This window comes from Scyliorhinus torazame, chromosome 11 (assembly GCF_047496885.1).
Source record: "Scyliorhinus torazame isolate Kashiwa2021f chromosome 11, sScyTor2.1, whole genome shotgun sequence".
Taxonomy (NCBI): domain Eukaryota; kingdom Metazoa; phylum Chordata; class Chondrichthyes; order Carcharhiniformes; family Scyliorhinidae; genus Scyliorhinus; species Scyliorhinus torazame.
The window spans coordinates 142688231-142706413 of record NC_092717.1 but is presented as its reverse complement, the minus strand read 5'-3'; the positions used below and the strand labels follow the sequence as shown (position 1 = coordinate 142706413).

Here is an 18183-nt window from a genome sequence, read left to right as displayed (position 1 = left end):
GAACCCAGTACACTTTGATTTTTCAGAAGGTGTATAATAAAGTCCACTAAAGGAGGTTGATCAGCAAAATTAAAACACATGGGATTGGAGGTAATACATAAAGAGGGTTGAGTAAATCAGTAGCTGCAGAACTCTATCTGGCTCAGTTTCAATCTGTGTATCTCTTATCTTCTATTTGCAATTTGTTGTTCTTTTATTTATAGCCAATTAACACAAATTCAAATGTGAAAGTTACATGACAGAAACTGCAGGCAGGCAAACTCTTTTTAATAGTAATTGTGTTTTCCTCCTTCAATTTTATATACAGATGAAAAAAATAATTATGGACTTCCGGTTGCAGCTATGCAGAGCGAAGTCGCACATTCGACGGCTCCCACAAAAACAGATTTCTGGGCTCTTTTCAGGGCCCCCAACGGCACTTTTTCAACGTTTCCCGGTGTGGGAAGGAGTCTACAACAGCTCCCCGTCAGTATATGGCTTCAACTAGGAGCGGGGCGACAAAAAAGGTGGTGGTGGACCCGAAGAAGGTGCGAGGGAAGGACAAAATGGCGGCGGGCGGAGACCAGGCAGCGTGGATGCAGTGGGCGGAAGAGCAGCAGGAGGGTATCCAGTGCTGCTTCAGAGAGATTAAAACGGACCTGCTAGAGCCGATGAAGGCATCTATTGATACTGCTGGAGACACAGACGGCCCAGGGAGTGGCAATCCGCAAGGCTCGACAAACTATCTCTGACAATGAGGACGAGATCTTAGGCCTGGCGGTAAAGGTGGAGATGCACGAGCGCTCCACAAGAAATGGCAGGAGCGGTTCGAGGAGATGGAGAATCGGTCGAGGCGAAAGAATCTGTGGATTCTGGGCCTCCCGGAGGGGCTGGAAGGGCCGGACGTGGGGGCCTATGTGGTCACCATGTTGAACTCGCTGATGGGAGCGGGGTCCTTCCAGGGGCCCCTGGAACTGGAAGGGGCCCATAGAGTGCTGGCGAGGAGGCCCAAGGCTAACGAGCTTCCGCGGGCGGTGCTGGTGAGGTTCCATCGGTTCGTCGATCGGGAGTGTGTGCTCAGGTGGGCCAAGAAGGAGAGGAGCAGCAGGTGGGAGAACGCGGAGGTTCGGATATATCAGGACTGGAGTATGGAGGTGGCGAAGAGGAGGGCCAGGTACAATTGAGCGAAGGCGGTGCTGCACAGGAAGGGGGTGAAGTTTGGCATGTTGCAGCCGGCGTGACTCTCCTACAAGGACCGGTACCATTACTTTGAGTCTCCGGAGGAGGCGTGGGCCTTTGTTCAGGCCGAGAAGTTGGACACAGATTGAGGGTCGGGACGGGTGATTGGGAACTGCGGTTGATGTGCTATGTTCATTTTTGTTTCGGGGGGGGCGGGGGGGCTTTGTATTGCTCCAGGTTTCTTTTTCTTTGTGTTCTTTCTCTTTTGGGTTGGTGAGGGTGGCTGGGGCGGGTTGGGCACTGTTTTGGTTGGGTTGGTCGGGGGGGCTCTTGGAGGTGAGATGGGGCCCCGCGGGGGAGGGGGAGGCCTGAGTCAGGGGACCGGGTCTGTAAAAGAAGCTGCGTCAGGGGTGCGGGGCCTGGTAGGTGGAAAGCGTGGGATTTTTCCCGCGCTGAAGACTGGAGGGGGCGGGGCCGGGGCAGGGAAGCGAGGGTTGTTTCCCGCGCTTAGAACGGAAGGGGAAGGGGGAGGGGGCGAGCCTATGGAAGGGGACAGGAGAGGAGGGTGTGCCACACAATGGGAGGAGTCGAAGGAGAGGCGGGAGTGACCTGGGTCAGCTGACTTGCAGAAGTGCAATGGGGGGAGTAAATCAGCTAGGATGGGTCCTAGCCCGGGGGGGGGGGGTTAGAGACGGGGGTATGCCGCTGTGGAGAACGGGCCGGATGTGGGGTGCGGGCGCGTGGCTGGCCGTAGAGGGGTCATGGCTAGTCGGCGGGGGAGGGGGGCGGGTAGCCCCCTGATCCAGCTGATAACCTGGAATGTAAGGGGACTGAATGGGCCGGTTAAGCGGGCGTAGCGAGGACGGTGTCGGGTGGTAGGATCCAGGGTCAAGCCGGGCTGGGGGCTCGCAATATTTGGGGTGACAGAGGAGCCGGGAGTGCAGGAGGCGAAAGAGGCCGGAATTCTGGCCTTTGCGTCCCTGGTAGCCCGGCGAAGGATTCTTCTTCAGGGGAAGGATGCGAGGCCCCCAAGCGTGGAATCTTAGATCAACGATATGGCGGGGTTTATTAAGTTGGAGAGGGTGAAATTCACCTTGAGAGGGTCGGTACAAGGGTTCTTTAGGCGGTGGCAACCGTTCTTAGACTTCCTGGCAGAGCGGTAGACATTGGTCAATGGCAGCAGCAACTCGGGGGGGGGGGGGTCACTCTATTATTTTTTGTTTTTGTTATTTACACTGGAGGGTCTGAGGGGGTGTATATACTTGTTGTATTAAGTTGGGGTGTTAATGTTAATTTATTATTTATGTACGGGGGGGGGGGGGGGAGGGGGGTATGGAGGGTTGTTCTTCTGGACTGTGTTTTGTACTTAACCCTGTTGGGTTCCTTTTTCATTTTGTTATTGATATTTTATGAAAATTTTTAATAAAAATTATGACGATGTACTTGGAGAAACAGTCAATACATGACAATTCTATTCAATGAAATAGATTAACTAGGTTAAAAGCTCTAATTACTAAAACGCTATGGTTTTGAACCAAACAATCAGATATTTTTAGGCTGACTGCTTGTCCAACATCATCCTGTACAAATTGAGCAGTTAATTCATCTTTCTCAATATGGATAAGACCAAAATCATTGGGCGGGATTCTCCGTCCCTGGGATGGCCAGAATGCTTTCCCTGATGGAATGGAGTATCGGGCGTCAGAGCAAAATTGGGATCGGCGCCGGACACCATACTCCAGCTCTTGCTGGCAGCATGAACGCGTTGCACATTGCACACCAGAGGGAGCATGGAAATAAATGCAAATAGGTCAGAATAGCAGGCCCAGCACCCTATGTTCCACCCTCCCTCCCGTGATTCTCCGGTCCCCCATGGCCAGGAATCATGAGGGCCTGGATCACTTGTGGTCTCTGCAATCGTGGCCCTGATATGATGGACCTCGCGGTGGGCCAAGGGGGCAACTGTGGAGACCATCAGAGGCTATTCCCCCCCGCCCCTGCAATGCAAATCAGCCCCGACCACCCCCCACACACACAGAAAAAAGATGTAAGTTGCACTAAGTGCATTCCAATCTCTTAAATGTGTGATTTCACTGCACTTACCTCTCTTTGTTGTGGGCAATGTTTCCTAATATTGGGATTTCAACACATTGACCACTGATGTGTGAAAGGATATAATGGAACAAAGTGGCAGCTGTTCTTTTACTAGCTGTCAATCACAAACAAGACTAAAAGCCATGCGGTGCAAAGCAGAGCAGGCACAGCTGCCCACCTTCGGAGAATGGATACGTGCAGCTGCACGGTAGGTATTAAAGCTATAATATTTCTTACAGCCACTGGCTGGACTTCTCTCGAGCTTCCAGACAGGGGTCCATTTTCTGGTGGGGGTGAGGGTCTGTGGATCAGGTCACTTTAGGGAGGGAGAGCCTGAGAGGGTCCCCTCTTAAAAGGGTCCTTAGGGGTCCCCCGGTTACAGGAGTCCCTGGTGGATGGTGTTATGGACCAGGGTTTAGAGAACACCAAAGTATATCATGGAGTTCACCTGACCTACAACTGTTTATAGATTTTGGTTACGAGGAGCACAAGGGCCTACTTTTCAGGTGTTATGCAAAAGAGGCCACTTGTAATCAAAAACAAAGTTTATTCTGCAAATTCAGTTAACATTTTATAAACACACACAGTAAGCATTTTATCAACTGCAACGATAAATATCCCACACAGCTACACTACTCTATATTTAACGCTTAATAACTTCCCTTTACTGTTTCACTCAAGTAACAACATCCATAAATCAGACAATCCCTTTGACCACAAAACAGTAGGTTTGAATTCCTTCCAGAACACAGTTATACTTTGCAGTTATCAAGTGATCTGGAGAAACCTTTTTAACATGCAGAGAGAGAGACTCCAAGATGCTTGTAGTCTGAATACAGCTTCCAACTGTCTAAACCGAAAGTAAAACTCAAGAGCCACAAACAGCTTCCAGCTCAAAACGAAAGTTAAAAACCAGAGCCACCGCCCAGCTCCACCCACACAATGACATCACTGCAGCCATTTGAGAAGACAAACAGTTCCTAAAGGGACATTCCCATGACAGTGGGTTTGGTCCTCCTATGACAGGAGTCCCTGGGGGAGGGTCCCATATTGCAGGGATCCCCGTATCACAGGGGTCCCTGGGGAGGGGGAGATCCCCCCATTATAAGGGTCCCTCGGGCAGGGTGGGTTGGGTCACCTTAGGGGTGGGGGGGGGGGGGGGGTACCCAGGAAATCCTGGGCTGGGAGGCCGATTTGTGTTGGGGGCTCGGAGCTGATTTGCGGTGCGGGGAAGGGTGCTGGCCGCAGGGCTCCGCTAACTGCCCGCCTACTCAAGATGGTGGCCCAATATCGGGATCCCCTGGGAATCCACTCATATTCCATGCCATACATAAATTTACTTTGCGTAGAATACGGAATTGCACCCTGCTTTCCGACCACAAGGGAATCGTAAAGCTAGTGCAATGCAGCTCCAGCGAGAGAACATAGCCTCCCAAACGGAGAATCCTCCCCATTGTCTCCAATCCCTGCCACACATACTATTCTCCAGCTTTTAAGAATTTCCCTTCCCTGGCAACGGTCTGATTATGAACCATTCGCAGCCTTGGTGGTATATTTGAGGTCAAAATGAGTTTTCTTCCATTTGATCTGTCACCAAGAAAGTCTGTTTTCACTTCTGTAATACCGCTCCCCTGCACCCCCTACCCCAGCACATCTGTCACTGGAATCCTCAGCCAGGCCTTTGTTACCTTTAGTCTCAACTATTCCAATACTCTCCTGGTCAATAATCATATTGTATGCTTGACGAATGTCACCACACGCAAAACTCCGTGGCTCCCATCATAACTCACCAAATCTGGTCACGTCTAATGGCTGTGCTATGAATTTGGCAACAATTTCATTTAAAAACTTCACCCTTGTTTTCAGATCCCTCCGCAGCCTCCATGATGTAACCCCCATGAGATCACTGTTCATCGAATTCTGGCCTCTTGTGTGAACCTGATTTTAATTGCTCCATCATAGGCCATTCCTGAAGCTACCAAGGGCCTAAGCTCTGAAACTCATTCTTGTGTTATGTACTCTGGGATAACACAGGCTGCAACTGGATGCAGCTTTAACCAAACGATACTCTAGACCTTGAAGTTAGTTCAATCTGATTTATTGAACCAGTAGCACAGTTCTCTATGAATTCGATTCGCTGCTAACCTAAGTGTGGTTACTCTGTCTGACTGAACCAGCCTAGCTCTTAGCCACGTGCTGGAGGTGTGATACTGTAAATACACCCTGACTCACTCTGTAGATGTTCATCAGTGGAAAGAGGTGGAGTGTGAGTGCCTCGTGCCTTTTATAGTGAGATACCACCCCTGAGTGTTCTGCCTGCTCATTGGTCATGTTCTGTTCTCTGTGTTCATTAGCTGCCTGTCTGTATATCATTATCTGCATGTCTGCATATCATGACATCTACCCTTCTTCTGTTTTGTTTTGTTGGCATGTGGGAACGTACTTACATGTGATGGCATATATTAACATATTTACAAACGGTGGCATATGTGAACAAATTTACATGTGAAGACAGCTGTCTAATGTGAGAAAACAGAACATAGCAAACAAAACAAATGTTCATAAGTCCAGTCTCTGGGGCTTGCATCTGATAATTGTCGACCGCCGGAGAGGTGGTGGTGGGGACGATGGCGCCTTGACAGGCGGGATGGAAGCCTGACTGGTGGCCTCGTAGTTCGAGGTATCAGGAGGTGGCAAACCAACGGACGGAAACGGTGAAGAAAGCGGTTGCGGGCAGGCAACTTGCGCAGTGCCTGTCTGTTTTGTCGCACAACAGAACCATCAGACATACGTACAACATACGAGCGGGGTGCAGCCTGTCGAACGACAGCTGAAGAAGACCAGCCACCATCCGGTATCTTGCTCCTGACAGTGTCTGCCGGGGATAACACGGGCAAATCAGTGGCATGAGCATCATAGCCCTGTTTTTGCTGGTTTCGGAGCTGCTGAACCTTCTGCAGCACCGGGAGGTGATCCAGGTTGGGTAAGTGTATGGCTGGAAGTGTCGTCCGCAGGTCCCTGTTCATCAGGAGTTGAGGCAGCGACATGTCAGTGGACGCCCTGTACGCAAGCAGTGCGAGGTAGATGTCAGAAGCAGAATCCGCGGCCTTGCAGATGAGCTGTTTCACAATGTGCACCCCTTTTTCAATCTTCCCATTGGACTGCGGATAGTGTGGGCTGGAAGTGACATGTTTGAAATGGTATGACTTGGCAAACATAGACCACTCGTGGCTGTTGAAGCACGGGCCATTGTCACTCATGACAGTGAGTGGGATACCATGCCTGGAGAACGTCTCCTTACAGGCCTTGATGACGGTCCGAGATGTGAGGTCTGAGAGCTTCACGACTTCAGGGTAATTGGAGAAATAGTCAATAATCAACACGTAGTCACGACCATTCGTACGAAAGAGGTCGATGCCAACCTTGGACCACAGGGAGGTCTCGATTTCATGCTGCTGGAGCGTCGCCTTGCTCTGCGCTGGCTGGAAGCGTTGACAGGTCGCACAGTTGAGGACCATGTTTGAGATGTCCTGGCTAATACCGGGCCAGTAGACAGCCTGCCTGGCTCTGCGTCTGCACTTCTCGACGCCCAGTGTCCCTCGTGGATTTGGCGGAGCACCAAGTTCTGGAGACTGAGTGGAATGACAATCCGGTCCAGCTTGAGGAGGATACCATCAATCACCGTCAGGTTGTCCTTTACATTGTAAAATTGAGGGCACCGCCCTTTCTGCCAGCCATTGGCGAGGTGGTGCATGACACTCTGCAAGAGGGGGTCTTTGGCTGTCTCCTCGCGGATACGAACCACCTTCTCATCAGACGCCGGGAGGGTGCTGGCACACAGCCGCACCTGTGATTCAATCTGCCGGATGATTTCCAGGAGTTTACTAGGCAATGTGATGGAGCAGGACAATGCATCAGCGATGATGAGCTCCTTGCCAGGTGTGTACATTAAGTCAAAGTCGTACCTTCGGAGTTTGAGGAGGATGCGCTGCAACCGAGGCATCATGTCGTTCAGGTCCTTGTGGATAATGTGGACCAGAGGCCTATGATCCGTCTCGACAGTGTATGTCGGCAGGCCGTAGACATAGTCGTGAAACTTGGGAATGCCAGTGAGAAGACCCAGGCATTCCTTCTCTATTTGCGCATACCTTGTTTCGGTGGGCGTCATGGCCCTCAATGCGTAGGCTACTGGTGCCCAGGATGAAGTGTCATCGCGTTGAAGCAGCACCGCACCGATGCCATCCTGGCTCGCATCTGTGTCTCCCTGTCTGGGTCGAAAAATGACAAGACGGGTGCAGTGGTGAGCTTGGCTTTCAGCTCCAACCACTCTGCCTGATGTGCTGCCTTCCACTCAAAGGACTTTTTCACCAGGTTACGTCGGGCCGTGGTGTGCGAGGCCAGGTTTGGATGAACTTGCCCAGAAAATTGACCATGCCCAGGAAGCGCAACACCACCTTCTTGACTTCACGGACCTTCATGGCTTCGATGGCCTTGACCTTGTTGGTGTTCGGGCCCTGATGAGAGATCTGGTCACCTAGGAACTTAGGTGTCGACATGCCAAAGCACCATTTGGACCTGTTCAGCTTCAGGCCATTGGCATGGACACGGCGGAATACCTGCTGGAGACAGGAAACATGCTCTTAAGGGGTCGTGTACCGTATGATGATGTCGTCCACGTACACACAAACCCCTTCAATGCCCTCCATCATCTGCTCCATGAGGCAATGGAAGATCTCCGATGCCGAGACAATGCCAAACGGCATGCAATTATATCAGTATATGCCAAACGGTGTGTTGAAGATGCAGAGCCTTCTGCTGGACTCATCCAGCTGGATTTGCCAAAATCCATGTGACGCATTCGGAATAGGGTAGTGTTCACTCATTATATACTTATTGAGATCCTTGGGATCAATGCAGGTGCGCAGGTCTCCCGAAGGCTTTCTAACACATACCATCGAGCTGACCCAGTCAGTCGGTTCGGTTATCTTGGAAATTATGCCCTGTTGCTAAAGATCCTTGAGCTGTGCCTCAGCCGGGACCCGGCGTGGTGCGTGGACCACTGACTTGGCATCAGGTCGTAGCAGAATCTTGTATCGATATGGCGGCAGCGTGTCCATCCCGTCGAACACATCCGGATACTGAGCGAGGATGTCGTCAATGCCGACCTGAAAATCCTCATTGGAGGGGGTGGTTGCGTAATCCCACTACATGAGGTTCAGCTGCTTGCAGGCGTGCGCGCCAAGTAGGGATGCCCTGTCTGGCTTGACAATTTCAAAACGTAACCGTGCATGGGTGCTCCGGTTGGAGACGAGTAGATGGCAGGTCCCAGTGCCGTGATGGCATTTCCGTTGTAGTCCAGGAGCCTGCAGACTGCTGGAAGGACCTTGGGGGGGCTTCTTGATGCGTTTGAAATCTGCCTGTGAAAGGAGGTTGGCAGACGCACTTGTGTCCAGCTTAAACTGGATGGAGCAGTCGTTGACCTGCATCACCGACGCCATTCGTCTGCAGAATCCACAGCAAGGGTGGATTGACTTTGTGATGAGTTGTATGTGGCATATTCACATTTGGTAATGATGCCCACACAGTAGGCGGAGTCCAGGCATTCTTCCTCTGGATCCGTTGTGCTGCCGGGATCAGAATCCTGTAATCGTTGTTGCACACTCTGAACGCGCTGTCGTCGGAATTGGGAGCGCTGGCCCCTGACTGGTGGTGCAGACCTGCACAAGGTTGCATAGTGTCCAGGCTTCCTGCAGTTTAAACATTGCCTGCCTCTTGCAGGGCAGTGTTTCTCTAAGTGGGCATTGCCGCAGTTCGAGCACGTCACGACGTCGGCGTCCTGACGCTCCGCACGTCGTCGCACATGCGCAGTGAGAGTGTCGGCCGCTTCGTTATCCCGTTTGCATCACGCATGCGTGGGGCCCCGGGAAAAGCGCGCGACATGGCTGCTTTCATCAATGCTGAGGCGCTGCATCCGGGAGATGGCCTGCACACTCTCTGCCTCGTGGGAGGCAAGTTTCTAATTTTCAGCCGATTTGTACTGGGCATAGCGATTTTTGGCGTGCTCATGCACTGTGCATGTTTCAATTGCGACTGGCAGGGTCATATGCTTGATTTTCAGTAGCTGCTCTCTGAGGATCAGAGTAAACTCCAAAAACAATTTGGTCCCTAATCATGGAGTCAGCAATATCACCAATGTTGCAGGACAGCGCTAGCAGGCAGAGGTTAGTTAAGAAGGAGTTGAAAGATTCATCTTTACCTTGTAGACGCTGTTTGAATATGTAGCGCTCGAAGAGTTCATTGGTGTCCACTTCACAGTGACTGTCAAACTTGTCCCAGATGGTCTGAAACTTTGTCTTGTCCTGGCCTTCGGTTAAGTGAAAAGAGTTGAAGAGTTCGATGGCTTGATCACCCGCTGTTGAGAGGAGAAGCGCGATCTTCCTTGCAAGAGACGCACCCACGAGATCTGAAGCTTCGATGTACAGCAGAAACTTATGCTTGAATGTCCGCCAGTTGGCACTGAGATTGCTGGAGGTCCTGAGCTGGTGAGGAGCCTGAATCTTCTCCATGGTGCCGGGATACATTCGCTGGTCATCACGGAACAGACTGAGGTAAACCGCCTAGATTAAGCAGTCTCCTGGTAGCATCTTGTGTTATGTACTCTGGGATAACACAGGCTGCAACTGGGTGCAGCTTTAACCAAAAGATACTCCAGACCTTGAAGTTAGTTCAATCTGATTTATTGAACCAGTTAGCACAGTTCTCTATGAGTTTGACTCTCTGCTAACCTAAGTGTGGTTACTCTGTCTGACTGAACCAGACTAGCTCTTAGCCACGTGCTGGAGGTGTGATACTGTAAATACACCCTTATTCACTCTGTAGATGTTCATCAGTGGAAAGAGGCGGAGTGTGAGTGCCTCGTGCCTTTTATAGTAAGATACCACCCCTGAGTGTCCTGCCTACTCATTGGTCATGTCCTGTTCTCTGTGTTCATTAGCTGCCTGTCTGTATATCATTATCTGCATGTCTGCATATCATGACATTCATCTCTGAGCCTTTTTGCATTTCTCCCTCTCTTTTCATCTAAGAAGCTCCTTCAAATCTAACTCTTTGACCAAGCTTTTGACCATTTGTCCTAATCAACCTTTACTTGGCTCGGTGTCAAATTTAGGTTGATAATTCCCTTGCGAAGAGATATAGGATGCTTTACTACTTTAAAGGCACTATGCAAATGAAAGTTATTATTGATGATCTGTGAAAACCAGGTACCTACCTCGCATTGGAGCAGAAATGTTATTACTGCGCTGACTTAATAGCTGCATCTCTGACATTATGCTCCTGGTTGTGGTTCCTATATAAAAACACAAAAATGGTTGCCTTTGAAAATCACTTAGACACATCACTTGGGGGGGGGGGGGGGGGGGGGGGGCCGGGTGGGGGGTGCATCAGGGGTGGAGAAGGGTGGTAGATAGGTCACGTGTGGTTCTGGTGCTCAGTTCAGTTATACTCATTCACCTGAGGAAGGAGCAGTATTCCGAAAGCTAGTGATTTCAAACAAACCTGTTGGACTTTAACCTGGTGTTGTAAGACTTCTTACTGTGCCCCCCCCCCCAGTCCAACGCTGGCATCTCCACATCACAGTTACACTGAGTTAGACTAGGTGTTCACCAACTAACATTTCAAAATGTATCAGTGTCAGAACCTTGCATGAAGACATTAAGCAGTGTACATTAGCCCATTAGATGTTTAAACTTCCCGGGCAATTACAGCACATTGCCAGGACTTCAGCAGGTGCTGATATGCAACACACATTGAAGTCCAGTTTTAATTGCCCTAGACACCCGTAGATTTTGGTCTATATGTTTATCTTTTTACCAAAAGAAAACTGAAATTTCATAGTAAAAACAGAAGGGCAAGAACATGTTAAATATTGGATTTAACTCATGGCTGGGTGGTAAACACCACTCGTAATATATTGTATATATTACGGCACTTCCCGTATATTACAAGTACAATGGTAAATCCCTGCCTGCTAGCTCTGCCCAGCAGGCGGCGTATAAAAGTGTATGATCTCCTGCGCTGCTTCCATTCTGGTTCCAGCTGCGGGAGGCATAACATCTTGTGCAATAAAGCCTCGATTGTTTCACCATTCTCGTCTCGTGGTAATTGACGATACATCAATTTATTGCACAAGATTTTAAAAGATGGATCTCCTAATCAAGCCTGATCGCCTGCAGCTGAGCCCTCACGCAGTCCACCTTCGAGCACTGGCTAGCCTGTTTCGAAGGCTACCTTAGAGCAGCCACTGAAGAATCCTCGAACCCACAGAGCTCCAAGTCCTCTACTCACGGGTGAGCCCTGAAATTTTCCCCCTCATCCGGGATGCGCCCACCTACTCAGAAGCGATGACGCTCCTAAAGGGACATTACGTTAAACTGGTGAATCAAGTGTACGCCAGGAACCTCCTGGCCACGAAACGGCAACTCCCCGGGGAGACTCTGGACGATTTCTTGCAGGCCCTACAGATCCTCGGTAGGAACTGTGACTGCCAGGCAGTTTTGGCAGTCCAACACACCAAATTATTAATCAGAGACGCTTATATCACGGGCATGAACTCTACGCACGTCCGCCAGCAACTATTGGAAGGGGTTACGCTCGATCTTGCGGAGACTAGGCAGCTTGCTAATTCACTATAAGTGGCCTCCCGTAACCTGGAGTCCTACACCCCCGACTGCGCGGCACCCTTGTGGACCCCACCAGCTACCAACTCCAGCTCACCGCAAGCCTGCGCTGCGTGGCAGCCAGCCAACTCTGGGGGACCGCAAGTGTTATTTTTGTGGACAAAGCAAACACCCAAGGCAGCGCTGCCCGGCGCGGAGCGTGACCTGCAACGGGTGTGGGAAGAAAGGACACTTTTTTTCTGTTTGCCACGTCCAGACGGTCGCCGCTGTTTCCAGGCCCGGCATTTCTACACCCCCCACGTGCGACCCAGGGGCGCTGCCATCTTCTCCTCCGCAAGCCACGTGCAGCCCGTGGGCGCCACCATCTTCCCTACTGCAAGCCACGTGCGGCTCGTGGGCGCCGCCATCTTTGATGCCGCCCGCCATGTGCGCACCATGGCGCTGCCATCTTTGGCACCATTTTGGACCGCGCCTCAGGACCCCTGCTCGTCTGGCCGTTCGCCGCCTACTGCTACCTCCACCACCGCTGACCAGCCCGGGACCTCCCAGCATCTTCCGCAGCTCGCCTCCATCACTCCGGATCAGTCTCGGCCCCGCAACCTCACGACCGCTACGACGACGGTGAAGATCAACGGGCACGAGACGACCTGCCTCTTTGACTCCGGGAGCACAGAGAGTTTCATCCACCCCACCACGGTAAGGCGCTGCTCCCTCCCGGTACACCCCGTCGCCCAGAAAATCTCCCTGGCCTCCAGATCCCATTCCGTTGAAATCCAGGGGTACTGAATCGCGACCCTCACCATCCAGGGCGTAGAGTTCAGCAACTTCAGGCTCTACGTCCTCCCCCATCTCTGCGCTGCCCTGTTGCTCGGCCTAGATTTTCAATGCCATCTCCAAAGCTGTACTTTGAAATTCGGCGGGACCCTGCACCCCCCCCCCCCCCCCCCCCCGCCCCCCAAAACCCCCCCACCGCACGGTCTGCGGCCTCACGACCCTCAAGGTCGGCCCACCTTCACTGTTTGCGAATCTCACCCCGGACTGCAAACCAGTCTCCACTAGGAGCACAGTGCCCAGGACATGACCTTCATCAGGTCGGAGGTCCAACGGCTTCTGCGGGAGGGGATCATTGAGGCCAGCAACAGCCCTGGAGAGCTCAAGTAGTGGTAGTGAAGACTGGGGAGAAGCACAGGATGGTCATTGACTAAAGTCAGACCATCAACCGGTACACGCAGCGCGACGCGTACCCACTCCCACGCATATCTGACATGGTCAATCAGATTGTGCAGTATTGAGTCTTTTCCACAGTTGACTTGAAGTCCGTCAACCACCAGCTCCCCATCCGCCCGGAGGACCGCCAATACACTGTGTTCGAAGCAGATGGCCGCCTCTATCACTTCCTCAGAGTTCCCTTCGGCGTCACCAATGGGGTCTCGGTCTTCCAGTGAGAGATGGACCGAATGGTTGACCAGTACGGGCTGGGGCCACCTTCCCGTACCTAGATAACGTCACCATCTGCGGCCACGATCAGCAGGACCACGGCGCAAACCTCCAAAAATTCCTCCGTACCGCCAAACTCTTTAACCTCACATACAATAAGGAGAAATGCGTGTTCCGCACCAACTGCTTAGCCATCCTTGGCTACGTAGTGGAAAATGGAGTCCTAAGGCCCAACCCCGACCGCATGCGCCCCCTCCTGGAACTCCCCCTCCCCCACTGCCCCGAGGCCCTGAAATGATGCCTGGGCTTTTTTTCGTATTACGCCCAGTAGGTCCCTAAATATGCGGACAAGGCCCGCCCACTCATCAATTCGACAGATTTTCCCCTGACGGCTGAGGCCCCCTGCAACCACATAAAGGCGGACATCGCTAAGGCCACGATGCACGCGGTAGACGAGTTCCTCCCCTTTCAGGTGGAGAGCGGTGCATTGGACGTGGCTCTGGCCGCCACCCTCAACCAGGCGGGCAGACCCGTGGCCTTCTTTTCCCGCACCCTCCATGCCTCCGAAATTCGGCACTCCTCTGTCGAAAAGGAGGACCAAGCCATTGTGGAAGCTGTGCGACATTGGAGGCATTACCTGGTCAGCAGGAGATTCACTTTCCTCACTGACCAATGGTCGGTTGCCTTCATGTTTCGTAATACACAGCGGGGCAAGATCAAAAATGACACGATCTTGAGGTGGAGGATCGAGCTCTCCATCTATAATTATGAGATCTTGTATCGCCCGGGGAAGCTCGACGAGCCCCCTGATGCCCTATGTGCCAGCGCACAAGTGGACCGACTCCGGGCTCTCCACTATGACCTCTGCCACCCGGGGGTCACCCGGTTCTTCCATTTTGTCAAGGCCCGCAACCTGCCCCACTCCATTGAGGAGGTCAGAACTGTCACCAGAGACTGCCAAGTCTGCGCAGAGTGCAAGCCGCACTTCTACCGGCCAAATAGAGCGTACCTGGTGAAGGCCTCCCGCCCCTTTGAACACCTCAGCGTGGACTACAAAGGGCCCCACCCCTCCACCGACCGCTAAGTGTACTTCCTCAATGGAACTGACGAGTACTCAGGGTTCCCTTTCGCCATCCCGTGCCCTGACAGGACTTCTGCCATGGTAATCAAAGCCCTGCACAGCATCTTCACTCTGTTCGGTTTCCCCACCTACATCCACAGCGATCGGGGATCCTCTTTCATGAGCGATGAGCTGCATCAGTTACTGCTCAGCAAGGACATCACCTTGAGCAGGACGACCAGCTACAACCCCCAGGTAAACGGGCAGGTGGAGAGGGAGAACGGGGCGGTCTGGAAGGCCGTCCTGCTGGCCCTGCGGTCTAAAAATCACCCGGTCTACCGCTGGCAGGAGGTCCTCCCCGATGTGCTCTACTCCATCCGGTTGCTCCTCTGCACTGCCACTAACGAGACCTCTCACTAACGTGTCTTTAGTCTTCCCCAGGAAGTCCATCTCCGGGGTCTCGCTCCCAACATGGCTGACAGTTCCTGGACCCGTCCTCCTCCGGAAGCATGTGCGAAGCCATAAATCGGACCCCTTGGTCGAGAAAGTTCACCTCCTACATGCAAACCCGCAGTATGCCTACGTGGCACACCCCGATGGGCGCCAATTCACAGTCTCCCTCCGGGACCTGGCACCAGCTGGGTCCCCACCACGACCCCCGACCCGCCCAGCAGGCGGCATATAAAAGTGTCTGCTCTCCTGCGCTGCTACCATTCTGCTGAGGGAGGCACAACATCTTGTGCAATAAAGCCTTGTTTCACCATTCTCGTCTCGTGGTAATTGACGGTACATCATGCTGACTCTTGGGTCAAGCTCTCCAATTAATCCCATTCCTCTGCTCTTTTGTCACATACCTGTAAATGTTTTCTCTGCAAATATTTATCCAATTCTCCATGAATGTTACCATTGAATCTGCTTCCAGCATCTTTTCAAGCAGTACATTACAAATCACGCCAACTCACTTTCTAAAACAAAGTTTCTTCGTGCTGCCTCTTTTGTCGATTACCCTAAATCTCTATCCTCTGGTAACTGACACTTTCCAATAAATCCAATAAGAAATCCAGAAGGAACTTATTTACCCAACGAGTGCTAAAGAACACGGACGATACCACAGCCAGAAGTGGTTGAGGTGTATATATCGTACACATTTCGGGGTAGGTGGAGAAACGCACGGGAAAGGATAGAAGTGTTGGTGGGGTGAGGTGAAGTAGGCTGGGGGGGGGGGGGGGGGGCTCATGTGGAACATAAACACCGGCAAGACCAAAGATCCGCACTCGATGTAAGGATCACTGTTTTGTCAAAGGCACAACCTGGGAAAGCTGTCCACACTGGAGAAACCTATTGGTTATATCCTTTTTTTTGGAAAGGAGGGGGGGGGGGTAGAAGGCGAAAAAATGAAAAGAAACTCGATTAATTAAAAAATGAATCGATAATTTGACAATGATAAGTCACAGAAGTAAGACAGCAACTGCCGTGTTTATCCATACTCACAGCACACATCGCTGTCTGTGGTGCTGTCAGTCGGGCGGCGCCGTTCTTTGCCACCACTCGAATCTCCCAATGTTTTGGGGTCGGCGCGCGGTGCGGCTCTTGTCCGGTTACCAGGCAGCGGCGGTAACCAGGCAGCGGGGTAGCCAGGCAACGGCGCTCCCTCCTGCCCCGGGCACCGCCCCCTCCCATTCCAGCCGACAGCCGCCGTGCGCCGGCAAATCGCGCGCGCGCGCACAGCGAGCTCTCCGGAGCGCCCCCCTTACGTCGTTTATCCTCAACTCCTCTCATTCGAGAAACAAACGACTGCCCTCACAAGGGATGAAGACTCGCGAGAGGCGAGTGGGGCTGTGCGTGACCTTTGACTGGGACGGCGCGGGGGAGGCTGGGTATTGTATTGTTTTGGGGGTGGGGGTGGGGGAGGGGGGGAGCTGTCAGCTGGGTGGTGGGGGTGGGAGAGCTCTACTGTATGTGCCAGTGGGATTGTTGTCTTCTAGTGTAGTCCTTTGCTGTTTGAGTGTGTTCCCCCTTCCCCCCTAAAAATAAAACAATTACATGTTCTGAGTGAAAAAGGAAAAAAAGAATGAAAGACAAAAGGAAAAAGAAGGACCGCACTTGGGCTGAGGCGGCCCGTTTGGTATGCCTTTTTCTCTTTTTATTTTTAATCAAATCCAGGTCAGGTCAGAGCCAAGCGGATGCAGCAACTGCTGTTGTCTGCCTAGGGCTTTGTTTACTGAGTGTGCATCAACAAAACTGGGCTCTTGTTTCGTAAAGTTTTTGTATTTTTTTTCTTAGGGTATCGCAAATAATCTTATCAGGATTTTAAGACAATACACTGACCTAGAACCCTGTGGTATGTTAGTAGGTTCCAGTTATATATCTTTGTAAAAAAATGCAAACAATAAATTGTTGGTGATCTCAAAATCTCGTCTGCAGTGTTCACACTTGATTACAATTTTAATTTATTGAACTGTATGATTAAGTAGCAAACTTGAATTTTAGGCAATGACAACAGATCTCCCTTGCACAATATTTGCTTGACCAATACTATAGTTGTTTATGGGAGTAAATATCTTACATTGTCACTCAAAAAAACGTATCATGTCACTTAATTTTGCCTTCCTACCATGTTCACATCACAGCAACTAAGGAACACAGCAATGGCAATAATGTTTTGAACCCAAACAGTAAGGGATAGAAACAAATATAAGATATCTTATGTGTAATTTAGCATTTTCTCTAGCATTTTTAATACAGCCACAAGTTAAATTTAATTTGAGTTATTTTTGGTACAATTCCGGGTAGCTACAGCCTTCCAACACAGAAGACGACCATGATGTGGCATTAAATAACAGTCTTGCATAACCCAGAAAGATAACTCAAATGGGGAAAAAAAAGTAAAATTGCAGACACCAAAAGGTTAGGAGGGAAGCACACTGTTGGGTTGAGCAGAGAGAGCTTGGCTCAACATCATTTATTTTTTATATCTGACCTGATGGCACCAGGTAACCAAAACTGAACAATTGCGGTTTGTGAAGGAAATGCAAGAAACAAAGTGACATTGGACTTCATATTCTGCAGAAGAAATTATTTTTAAGCTTTGCATTTTAAGTATATATCACATTTCATTTTAAGATTAAATGTGGAAAATAAAAAAAATGACATTTACAAGCAATTGTGAAGGCTGGAATGGTGGCAGACTTATTTAGACATGATGTGGACTGAACCCTTAGGTTAAGCTGTACAGCTCCGATCATATTTCAAAGCTCCAAGAACCGATCCAGAGCAAATGGGGAGATCAGGTTGAAATACAGTGATAGAGGAGTTGCCAGATTGGAAGCTGAGTTTGCTTGGTATGAGTTTACTTGATATTCTTCAATTGAGATTTAAAGAATGCCATGAAGTTGACAAAAAAATAGTGAGACAGGGAGGAGAGAATATGAGGCCATAGTGAGTGATAGATGAGCAAGCATGAGAGTTACACTGACGACAAAGGGAGTCTTCTCAGGAAAAGGACAATGGAGGAAGGAGGTCAAGGTTTTCATTATTTTGAGGTTTTAACATTGAAAATTCAAATGCTTTTAACATATAATTGGGGTGTAATTTTTTTAATTTCAGTTGTGAAATGGCTGCAGTGTCAAAAGACTCCTCTGTGCATTTTTGGCTTTCCCCACCCCCATATACAAATACATTAGTCGGGAAACAATTGTGGGCCTGATTGGACCTGATCGAATACAAGTGTTCCAAATATGTATACACAGGAAAAAA

General features: G+C 50.7%; 1 protein-coding gene across 4 annotated transcripts in view; it reads right to left on the bottom strand.

The window, feature by feature from the left end:
- Window positions 1-16095, bottom strand: part of ccdc178 (coiled-coil domain containing 178) — a 564802-nt gene extending 548707 nt beyond the window's left edge. For 2 of the 4 annotated variants that reach the window (XM_072467840.1, XM_072467842.1), the window contains exons 1-2: window positions 15919-16092; window positions 10523-10600 (exon numbers count right to left, since the gene is read on the bottom strand). In XM_072467840.1, the coding sequence (XP_072323941.1) occupies window positions 10523-10580 (58 nt within the window). In that variant the 5' untranslated portion in view covers window positions 10581-10600; window positions 15919-16092. Of the gene's footprint in view, window positions 1-10522; window positions 10601-15918 lie in introns of all 4 variants that reach the window. The other 2 variants (XM_072467843.1, XM_072467841.1) reach the window with 2 other exon arrangements.
- Between the last annotated feature and the right edge of the window lie 2088 nt (window positions 16096-18183).